General features: G+C 45.3%; 1 protein-coding gene across 1 annotated transcript in view; it reads right to left on the reverse strand.

Annotated features, from left to right (window-relative positions):
* Window positions 1–5,176: 5,176 nt before the first annotated feature.
* Window positions 5,177–12,079, reverse strand: part of LOC144139818 (multidrug resistance protein mrp-7-like) — a 38,258-nt gene continuing 31,355 nt past the window's right edge. The window contains exons 12-13 of the mRNA XM_077672071.1: window positions 6,880–7,074; window positions 5,177–5,349 (exon numbers count right to left, since the gene is read on the reverse strand). Of these exons, the coding sequence (XP_077528197.1) occupies window positions 5,199–5,349; window positions 6,880–7,074 (346 nt within the window). The 3' untranslated portion in view covers window positions 5,177–5,198. The remainder of the gene's footprint in view (window positions 5,350–6,879; window positions 7,075–12,079) is intronic.

Consider the following 12,079-nt stretch of genomic DNA (forward strand, 5'->3'; position numbering starts at 1 on the left):
CAGAATTTTGGGATCTCACTAAACGACTTGAAATGAAGCTTAGATACTCCCGACGGGATATGGAAATGAAAATGCCAAGTGTTGCGCTAAGGGATAGATAACGACAGCGTGTATTAGGGAGCAGACTAAGGTGGAAGACAGCCTAGTTGAAATTAAGCGGAAGTAATGGGAATGGGCAGGTCGCGTCCTGCGCATAGGGGACAATAGGGAGCCTACCCGCTTAATAGTGGCTCCCGAAAGACCGTGAGTGCATTAGACGATGGCGGAGGTCTCGATGGAAAGATGAGCAGCAGAAATTCGCCGAAAACCTACAGACTAATCTAGCACTCGATGGACGTGGCTGGAGATCTTCGGGAGAGGCTTTCGTCCTGGAGTGGATACAACCGGGCGGATGATGATAATGAATGCTATGATGATGATGATTATGATGATGGTGATAATAATGATTTTGTATGTATAACTCAGACCGTTCGCACCAACACCTGAGGCTCTTTTCATGGGCAACTGAGGTTGAAAGCTTTCTTTACAGCTGTTCAAAAAAGGGGGTTCGAAACGAAACTTTATGTGCAGCTGGGTGTGCACAATAATTTCCTGGCTTGTACATATGTGGTAATGGAATGGAGCAGTGGGGTATGTGGACAACCAGCCTGGCAGTTGAAGGCAACCTGGCGAGTGGACTTGCACGTAGCTGCGTGGGCCACGCCGTTTGCGGGAAGGTAGGCAGGGCTGGTTTGATGTCGAGTATTTTGGGGTGTGCGTGAAGTATAAGGGGCGCTCCAAAAATGTCTCCTAAGGTTTATGTTCCAGGCTGTCTCAGAGTCTGTGCGTATAGTGATGTAGTCTAGTGTTGCACTGGATGAATAGCGCGAGCACTGCTTTTTCGACCGTTCTCGCCGTGGTGGTGTCGATTGTGGACGTCGAAAGCTGTCACACGTGGTGGCCGACTAGTGTGACCACGTAGGATTGGTTGGTACAGAACTGTTGGTATGATTTGTGTATCTAGTGGTGGAGGTACAGTCTAATATTCGGTGCAGCGCGGACGTAGGCAAGTCGATGAACTATCTGAGCGATTAAAGTCTGCTTCGGTTGATGTTGGTAAATAGTGATAGAGCTACAACTGGTTTGGAAAATACTCTTGTCTGCATACTTCGTGAGGTTACATTGGATACTGTGTGGTCTAGACTTTGTATTCTTAGCAAAACTGCATTGTATACCGGGTGCATTTTGGTGAGAAGGTGCCGATCGGGAACGTTTTGCGCGCGTTTTCCAAAGGTGCAAGAGGTGAGCAAAGTTGTATGGGGCGCATGTGATACCCCTCCCCTGTGGAGACTTCTGGATCACCTGAATGGCAGTTTTCAGTGCGTGCTGCTGTTAGACGGTAGAGGCTCTAATTATAAGGTAATCTCACAGCACGTGCTTTATCATGGATGTCGCGCTAATTATTTGTGGCGAATTTTTCAAGGCTGAGTCCAACAGTGGCGAATACACCAGTGATCTTTGCGGTGTTTTCCGGAGCAGGGTGGGAACGGCGACGATCTGAAATGGCCAAGACCTGCGGTAGCCATGTGGTTTTAAGATATGCCATGAAATAGTAATGCATTTGCGGACTACAATATCTGGTCTCTAGCCCCCTTTTAATTTCTTGCTGGAGGGCTGGAGGTGTGGAGGTGATCAATAGTGTCTTCTTTCATTTGTAATAGGATGTCTCGAGTAGAAAGGTGAGGCCGAATCCGAACATGGTGGGGTGGATGTTGCCATTGCCCATGGTGTAAGCGGTGCGGTGCTTCAGCGTCATGTGCTCTAACAGCTTGTCAGTGCAGTCTGTGAAAGACGTGGCCAAATTTTTTCGATCCCAATTGAGTTTTTTAATCTAAGATAAGTAGGGCGCCGCATGACGCCATGTTGGGGGATGGTGCCAGCAGTCCAATATTCAAGGAGATCGTCGTTCCGTGCGGTCCAGGCTTTCAAGAGGCTTCAGTGCAATGTGAACGCTGTCTAAGATGGTCTTGCGAGTGACGTCACGTAGTGTCACTTCTAGCACTTCCAGCGTGCATGGAGGGGCGAGGGGGGATTAAGGGGTCCCGCGTAGGGCGGGTAGGTGGTGTTATATTTTTGCGGTGGGTGTAGGGCCATTACCCCAATGAAGAAGAGGACGTCTGATCGTGCAGCATTTGTATGAAGAGAAAGAAGAAAGAACATGATGATCGGAATCGGTGTACGTTCATAGCGGTCTCATGTAAATAGAGTTATTCTTTCCTTTTACGGCGGCTTCAGGCTTCTTTCTTCCACATCTTATGGTGCCGAAAATCCCGGAAGAAAGAAGTCGGGGCCCCCAAGCTGCCGGAACGCGTATCAAACAAAGTGAAAGTGGCGGCGTCGGTGGATGAGATCTCGGCAAATATTCCAAGGCATCGGACCATCGGTCTCTTGAAGGACACCAACGATGCAGACGGCGGACGGCTACAATGGGCAGAGCCACGGTGGTGCTTCCCAAAGGCGAACAACAGAATTGACAGATGAAAGCGCAACGTTTATGCATCCTCACCTCTCACGATTGCCCTCGGTGGGTCGAGACAGTGATTCCGCAAACGGTGAGGTGAGCGTCGCAACTTATCATACAATGAAAGATACAGTACGTCGACAGCATGAGCGAATTTTCACATGGCCTAATCTTGTGTTCGAAGAACTAAAGGCAAAAAGGGACCAAGACAGGATAACGGACCGAGAACTTTGCAACAACGCAAAGGAGACATTAGGCTTGAATGGAAATTCCAGTGGACAGTGTGTTAGGTTAATAAGTTTCATGCGCCAGTTACGAAAAACTGAAGTTTCATTGAGGTGGTTAAATGAGAACATTGGACCGTTTATAGAAGTGGACTACTTCAAGCAGGAAGTCAATACCAACATTGAATATGAAGACATGATAATTGACATATTGAGCCGATTGTACCACCGGTTAAAAGACAAGGCTGACACCAACGAACAGTGCAAGATAATGAAGACCTTGAAGGCATCGGCAAACTTCAAAGAGTTTTTTACACTGACTAAGATGTGCTACGAACCTCCCGATGTTGAATACGCTGCTGAAGGATTGCACTCGCTCGCAACTTCGCTCCCATCGCATTTTCTTTCACAAGCGAAAGGGCGAACTATGTCACGTTCCCCTGCTACACTGGACATCCAAACTGAAGATGCTTTGCTCGCACGTTCACCTGAAGAGTCCCCGGAAATGGCCCCAAGTAACATAGTCAGCTCATCAAGAGCGGAACCATCTCCACAAGTCCCATATAGCAAAAGTCCCGAACATGTAAATACAACTGATGGTCCTGCGGAAGTAGAACGTAGAGATGGGACACTTATAGTGGACTACGACAGATTCTTCAAAGGTCCACAGACTGCCATTACCCATAATGGACGCCGCAAGTTGATTAAAACAGGTCACAACGGTTGTTGTCGGAAGGGTGGCAAGAATGAATCCCACAAGAACACACCAATGACCAAAACCCCATGAAAGACGCGGAAGGTGCTAAGCAACTCGTCTGAGGCCCCTGGGAATATATCTGAAAAATTCGCATCAGAGTTCAAGACCGTAGAAGACGGCATGCGAGATGCAAACTGGATACGGCGTCTGCACCCAAACTCCCATAATGTGCGCAAAAGACGGGCTCTTGCAGCACTCTATCTATCTGACTGCTTCAGCGGATTTGACAGGAATGGCTTTAATGTATACCGTGCTCGGAGCCGGTGCGGTCGATTACCTGACAGACACTCGTAGAACCTTGGGGTTCGGATATTCAAGGGTAACTGGTTAATTTCATTTATCTGTGGCGTGGGGATGAGATGTTACATTTTATTCATCGGATGAACGCTCAGAAGTCGTGGGAGTCATTGTTTTCAGGGGAGATTTGCTAATTCCATTTTTTGTGCCGGGGTGGAAGGGTGTTATATTTTTGCGGTGGATGTAGGGCAATTACCCCAACGAAGAAGAGGACGTCTGATCGTGCAGCGTTTGTGTGAAGAGAAAGACGGAAGAAGATGATGATCGGACTCGGTGTACGTTCATAGCGGTCTCATGTAAATAGACTTATTCTTTCCTTTTACGGCGGCTTCAGACTCCTTTCTTCCACAGGAGGTCTAGCTTTGCATCGGGTCTTTTTGAAGGGGCTCCTGAATACTTCTCACCAACTGGTCTCCCGCACCTGGGTTCGAGTGGATGAGGCGTTTTACTTGATGGTGTGTGGTACCGCTGCTTCCGGTCGTGGTGCTAACTGGGGTCAAGCTGGTGACAACTGCGACGGATTTCCCCTTCTCAAGGTTCCTTAGTTTTAGGTGCCTATATGTTGCAGGTTATGTCTGCGGCATTGGCGGGCGAAGGGTTTAGCCTCATGGGCGAGTACCCCTCCTGGCATAGCAGTCCCCGTCGAAAGGAAACCGTGCAGGCTCGTTTACACGTAAGGTTTGTACAGATTGCGTGGCCTCGTCTATTTTGTTCCTTCACGGTGACTGGCGAGTTATGGCTGTGTTGCTAGTGATGTGGTAACTTCCAAGTTAATTATTATGTAGGATGTACGTGTCGTAGTTTCCTTGCGTTTTCTTCTTAAGCGTAGTGGTATGGATAATCAAGCCTCACAGCTACCGTTGAACTTGACGCTACTCAAATGATCGTACTACAGACAGCGCATATATAAAAAAGTGTGTACAGTGGTGTGATTGGTGTGTACAGTGGTGTGAAGAGGCTTAGCTCCTCGCCCTTTTTGGCACTACATATACCCAGTAACGTACAGGAGGTTTGGTAGAGTTGTAATAAGCATGGACAGGGAGGCTTCTGACGAGGGCATGAGCCATTGACTAATGACCGCTGCAGACAGGTACGTTCTCATACGTGTCATACAGGTACGTTCTCATAATGAGAAAATTTTCCCGTGTCAAATAGGGACGTGTGCCCATTGTGCAACCACAAACCCACCTCTACCGCACCTCATGGGAATGACCAATCACAACAGATGTCTACAAAATCAGAAACCCTAATGCAACGCAACGGGAGACACTGCTGGCCAGAGACCGCTGTGGACACCCGATTGGTCTCTTTTAGCTGACACGCAAGGCAGCAGAGTTTATTTCAATCTTGAATTGAGGCTGCCAAACCAAGCTGATTTGACAACTCCAAAAATTATGGTTGCAGAAGATCTGAGTATTTATTACAAGCGTACTGAAAAGACGTCATCCGCAAATATGGAAAGATCGATCCCTGCAGCTCGTGCCATGGCTCGAAAGATTGAGTTGGGGTTAGCGGCAAGCTCCCCTATAGTGCCAAATTCAGCCACGCTGCCTTCTTTCATGACCAGGATCCTGAAAATCAGGCAAGAAAGAAACCAGGTTCGCGGCACAAAAAATTGGTATAGCAGCCCATGTTTGTCTGCAAACATTACCGAAAAACGACCACTTTTTGAGCTCCGGTCACATTACACCCTCCCTCTCTACCGTCCCAACCCTCACTCTGATTAACATTCTTTTTGTTATCCTGATAAATGCAAATTGAGGTTTTCTCGGTTCGAATAAATTTTCCCGCGTTCACACAGATCGCGGGCTAGCTCTTAGACCTATTTTTTCACAGTTACCAAAGGGACGCACAACGTTTTTTTGTTGAGTGCATGTCGTCTAGCTTATATAAAAGCCAGCGTTTCACATACTGGGTAACCGCAAAAAATGTTAAAATAAAACCGGAAATGCTTTTGATTTTGCAGAAAAATTTCTCCAGTTCGAGAGGTGGCGCCACATCGCATCTACACGTGACACAACGTTTCTCTACCAAAGAATTCCGTCGATTTCAACGCGTGGTTCAAAAACACCATGGAAGGCTATGAAAATTTGCACATTATTGTTGTTTTACGGGGGAGAAGTTTTTGAATACCTCTTTCCTTCGCACGTGAAGTAAAAGTAACATACCGCACGTGTCACTGTCATTGTTTCCAGCATTCATTTTGGTGGGACACGTATGGCTGGTCGGTATAGACCTTCCCAATAAATCTAAACCTAAAATCTAAACCTTACCATCAGCAAAACCGTTCCGGTTCAAGATGATTCAAGTGACGTCCTTTCCTTCGGAATAAATAAAATATACTCAAGGAGAATCGGTGGTCTGTCCCTTTAAATTGGCTCTGGTAGGCACCCTATTTTCGGGGTTTTTTTCGTCACTGCCCTACGGCACCGTTTTTAACGCCTTTTTAAACCAATCATGCATGTATTTTAGTTAAAATTACCCAGATACTATAGAGTTATGTACTTAGTTTTGCCTCAGATGCGACTAACTGTTTTATGTATGCTGAACAGTTTTGTCCAGAACGACATATGCCACATGTTTTATAGTTTGGAATGTTTCCAACCATTGGCCGGTTGGGTAATATGGACAAACAGACAGACATACAGAGATACAGTCTAAACAGAATTTTTGTGTTTAGGCAGCCCAAAAAAGCATTATTTGAGAACGGGTTACAAAAAATAGCTTAGTTGGCAGGTGCATCCGAATATACAAAGACATCTTGCGACAAATCAGCGCTTGCGAAGGTCTAGCAGAGTGCAGTGCAAATTAATATGACCGGTTTGGCATAAGACATTTACCCAGCCCATACGCAAGCGCACGTGACTGACACAAGTTGCCCAGATTATCAAGTAGAGTGGCTGTACTGGGTACCGTACTTGCACATATTTCTCTGTCAACCTACGCGCCGCATCTCCATTGCAGTGCTACTGAACTGGTACCGGTACGACTCACTGCTGCCGACAACAACCCCTGTAACACTTGTGAACCAGTTCGAACTATTTCGCAAGGTGTCGTGCCGCGTTTTGTTTTAGAGTCCGCCATAACACTTCTTCGCCCACCTGTCGCAATGTAGAACGGTGTGCAGACGGTGGGCGACAGTCACTACAGTGCATGCGGAGAAGCTGTCCTTCAATGTCTGCTGAATAAGCCGATCTGTATCTCCGTCCATGCGGGAGGTCGCTTCGTCAAGCAGGAGCACTCGCGGCTTTCGGAGGAGAGCACGGGCTAGGCACACTAGCTGACGCTGACCAGCACTGCGTCAGGAGAAAACACAGACCCATACGCTATTGTTATTTATTTACAAGACGTAGCCTGCTTTGTAGCACTCTTGTCCGTATAATAGATGAGTCGTGAACTTGGACTGCAATTCTTGGAACTTCAGTAGCAACGAACAATAATTTCCAAAATGAAGGCTTGAACATCTTTGACCTTGTTTGTTTGTGTGTAATAAATAGGGCATACTGCGAAAGCCATGTGCGCCATTAAAATCACTGAACATATCAAGTTAACCAATCAAGTGAGCCTCCAAAAGAAGGCTATAAACCTTTATGACGTAGAAGGCCTTTAGAGGTTAGAGAAGTCCGCCAAGCAGCCGCAGTGATTGTGCTTAGGTGTATCGTCCGCGCCAATACACACACGAGGGCCTGCTATTTCTGTGCCCCCGTTTCCGTGAGCAGAATCTGGCACAGCCAAGTTACACCGTTCCTGAAGCTGTTTCTGTCTGCGCTCCGGGTAGATGGTCCTTTTGCAGGATGAAGTCTAAGAATAATAAATATTGTTTACGTAGACCCAAAACACAGCCACGTGTCACAGTCAAAATATTTCCACGAACGTGCATACTTTGATATTCAGAATATGTAGGTGCGCTGAATGGGCACTTATCTAAACTTCTAAAAATCCCTCATCGGCAAGACGTGGGCGGCTTCTCGGTGGATGCAAAGGGTTTTGGTATTTGTCCCTGCGTAAACATTTATATATTTATTTTTTATTTATTCACCAAACCCCTAAAGGCCCCCGTGAGGGGTATTACATAGGGGGGTTTCATAGCACAAGTATTGTATTAGTGCAGTAAAAGGAAAAACAGATAAACTAAAAGAAGCAGGAGTGCTCAAACTCCAAACGCAAATAAATACACATTGTAAGCTTTAAAAAAGTGATACCGCAGTAATAAAGTAATCAAATCATTATAGCAACAAACAAACAGGAACATAATACAGATGGTTCAAATTCAAACACGACACGATGTAAAACCTATCAGCGTAACAACAAAAAATAAAATACAGAGTAGTATTAAAAATGTTAAGTGCACATTTTGAAGGACGGAAAAGAAAAACCCAAAAATGAGAGGAAACGGCTTGGTTAGTTCTTGAATTAGTTCCTGGAATTTCGTGTTGTCCTTTTGAGAAGCGATATGAAATGGTAGATTATTCCAGTCGACTATGGTACGTGGAATGAAAGACCGGGCGAAAGCAGATGAGTGACAATTTATGCGTTTAACTTTGTAGGAGTGGTCTCGGCGAGGGAAAATGATGGGAGGTGGCTCGAAGAAGTCATCGTGAAGTGACGCTTGGGGATACAGCTTATGGAAGAGTGATTGGCGGGAAAGTTGGCGGCGATGTGCTAGATCAGCTAGTTTGGCGCGACGTTTTAGTGCTGTAACATTAGAATGAGGTGAGTAGTCTGAATATATGAAGCGAGCAGCCCGGTTTTGCAGAGATTCAATATTAGTTACGATGTATGCCTGATGGGGATTCCAAATGGCTGATGCATACGCAATTTTAGGACGTATTATTGTAGTAAAGGCAAGTTTGCGGATGTCAGAAGGAGCAGTTTACGCTTTACAAAACCGAAAGAGTGATAGCGGAAGCCAGGGTGTGTTTTATATGATAATGCCATGACAGATCGGGTTGTTGGTGAATTGTCAGATATTTATAAGTGAAACAAGGTCAATGTCACGGTTATTGAGCACGTAGGACGTAGGAAAGCGGGACGAGTGATTAGTGAAGGATATATACTTAGTTTTAGAATGGTTTATGGTCGTAAGCCAAGATGGGCACCATGCATTGATAGCGTTCAGATCAGTTTTCAAAACTTCACGGTCATTATTGCAAGAAATTCTTCAGTAAATCACACATTCTTCAGCAAAAATTCTTATTCGGGAAAAGACACAGGATGGTAAGTCATGGTTATAGATTAAAAACAGTAGCGGTCCTAGTACGCTGCCCTGGGAGACTCCGGAAGTAACAGGTTTGAAAGAAGAGGTACAAGGGTTAGCAGACGTGAACTGTAGGCATGACGAAAGAAAATCTTTTACCAATGATAAACTGTTCTAGTGAATTTTAAGTCGAGAAAGTTTTGTGAGGAGCTTATGACGAGGAACACGGTCGAAAGCTTTTGAAAAGTCAAGAAAAATGGCGTCAACTTGAGATACATCGTCGAGAAATTAATGAATGTCATGAATGAAACCGGCGACCTGTGTGTTACAAGAAGATCCTCTGCGAAATCCACGTTGGTACTTATGTATGATGTTATGATCATCCAGGTAGTTTATACTTTGTGTGTGTATTATATGTTCGGGGAGTTTACAAGTGTTACTGGTTAACGAAATAGGACCAGTGTTTCGGGGTGACAAGCGTTCATCAGATTTGAAGATTGGAATTACTTCTGCAATTCGGCAGTCATGGGGGATGCAATGTGATGATAAGGATTGGAAAAAAATAGCACACTGTATGGGAAAAATGCTAGCTGATAAATGTTTCAGTATTTTGTTATTGAATCGCACATGATCCGAAGCAGTAGAATTTTTTAGTCGATTGAGCATTAAGAATATTTCCGCATCACTGAATATTATTTCGGGCATGCTGATGTTTAGAATTGAGTTAACTTTAGGGCATGATGTGGTGTCTTCACACGTGAATATGACTGCGTCGTTTAAAACCTGGCACACTGAGAAATGGGAATGGCATCATTGTTACTCTCAGTGAGGACGATATCAGAATGCCTAAGAGGATTGATAACACGCCAAAATTTCCAATGGTGTTTTTTTAATATAGATGATAAGTCATGTTTGAAACAAATGACGGCGAGTAGATGTAAGCAGTGACTGATATTCTTTATCGCATCGTTTGTAACGCCAGCTATCGGAAAAGTGGTCTTTTTTATTGGCGGAGCGAAAAAGACGCTTCTTTTTTTTTACTGAGGCATACAAGTCGCTGGTTACACCAAGGAGCGGTGTTTTCTATTTATTATCTATCTATTATCTTTAACATCAAGAAGGTGTTGCAGAGGTCATCAAAATGAAACTGTACCGCGCGCTTCCAATACTACTGAGGCCCAAACATGATATGATTTCTTCTCTAGTCTCTATTATGTGTGAACCGTACTGTGGTAAAAGACAGCAAAAGCCGTGGAAGGCATTTACATGGGCTTTCGTTTGGCCCAAGCGAACAGGTCATGCACTGGTGTGAGTGGAACCTTGTGGCCAGAAAAATCTCTTGAACCACCCGTTTTTGTGTTATATATATTAGCCCTAGCTGTTTACAACATCAAGATGCAATTCTTTATCTCGTGTTAATCGACCAGATTTCGGGGAAATCCCCAAGGAGAAGTAAGGTTCTCTGCTGGAAAGTTTCTGTGAAGAGCGGTGGTCCCGGTTTCGAATCCTGGACAAGGACGAATTTTTCTTCAAATGCGAAGTTGCCGAGGAAGCTGTTTAGCTTTCTTTTGTAGCCGCACGGCTGCATTGAGGTGAATGTCAAACTTTCCTTTACATAGTTTAAATGGTGTAGCATATCTTTGTAAGGCTGTGCCTAGCCTCTGCGGCATTAACCCTTACTGATAAACTCGCCCAAGACAAGCAGAGTAACGCTGTCGCGAATTTTAGCTGAGCTATTTTGATTCATTAGTTTCTGTCACGCCAGACCACTTATCTTGGCTTTCTGCCCCCGCTACGATGGGAGGTTACTTAGATGTAGTTCTAGCCCGTCCAAGCTTGCTAAACACAACAACAAGGTTACATGTCTAGATCGCCTACGCACAAGATGCAATAAAACATCCGCAATGGAATAAAGAAATTGGGCGTCGCGTGTTTTCTGAGTGCCTTGCCTTCCTTCCAACCATCGCCGTAATGCAATATGCAGGACCTCTTTAACAAAGGCGACGAGGAATGTACAAATAAAACGAGCAGCGGCCTCTAAAAAGCACCATTATTCCAACTATCTACAGAACACGTCTCACAAAAAAAAAAAAACAAGCAGAAGGCCCCGCAAGCGAAGGTTGCCTATCCCACGCATTAAAGGGACACTGAAGTGATTTGTAAACAATGCGGGATAACGAGCGCAAATTGTAGTCCGGAGTCCCTAGGCCCTGTTTCGACCACTCTGAGCGCGTTCACGCGAATTTATTTAGTATAAAAATCAATTCGAAAATGCTGTACTCCTCTCTGCACTCTCGCCCATTTTCTTTGGCGTTTTCGTGTGACGTCAGGAGGAGAGGAGCTGGCAATTGGATGCGCTACTGCACGGCTCGCCAACCTTCCGCGACCGAGTCAGTCGGCCCAACGTTTAGTCCGCCGGCCGCCGACGGGTCTTGGCAATTGGCTCGATCAGTTGAAACTAAGCCACAACACGTTCATTGAATGGAAGAATGTGCCTAACTATACTTCGTTAGTTTGTATTCTGTATCTAGCTCCAAGTCAAGGTCGCTTCACACAAGCGCTGCACAAGCGCACATGCGACGCTTCGCTGACTGGTACGCCAGTAGGAAAATATAAGGCCTCTTGAAGGGGTAGAAGAGTCAGCGAAGTCAATATAGGTAGTAAGGAAATAAAATCAGCTGATATTTTTACCGTACAGCGTAAACTAGGGTGCGGGAAGCACTTTTTTGCCCTGGGCGAACAAGCCCAGCGGTCAGCAGCACGACTACACATCTGCGAACGCTTTTCCGTCTAAGAAATGCAATTGCTAGACGTGAGCTATTGTGAAAACTCAGGGGACGATTACTGCACGAGCACAATAGAACAAATAGTCACCTAAGCTGCTTGAAATACTAAAACTAAATAAAAGTGTAAACTGGGTATACATTATATCCCTTATATTTCCATTGTCGGCAGCGCTCTTACCCGTGGCCGTGTGGTCTGGAGCGCTAGGTATATCTTCACAACTCTTTTACCCGTCACAAGTTCGAAACCGCGCGGGTACAAGCTCTCTTTTTTATATAAGGTAACTTTTTCGTTTTTCGCCGATAATTTCCATACTGAGT

This window comes from Haemaphysalis longicornis, unplaced genomic scaffold (genome assembly GCF_048455015.1).
Source record: "Haemaphysalis longicornis isolate Haplotype H1 unplaced genomic scaffold, Haemaphysalis longicornis Haplotype H1 scaffold_5, whole genome shotgun sequence".
NCBI lineage: Eukaryota > Metazoa > Arthropoda > Arachnida > Ixodida > Ixodidae > Haemaphysalis > Haemaphysalis longicornis.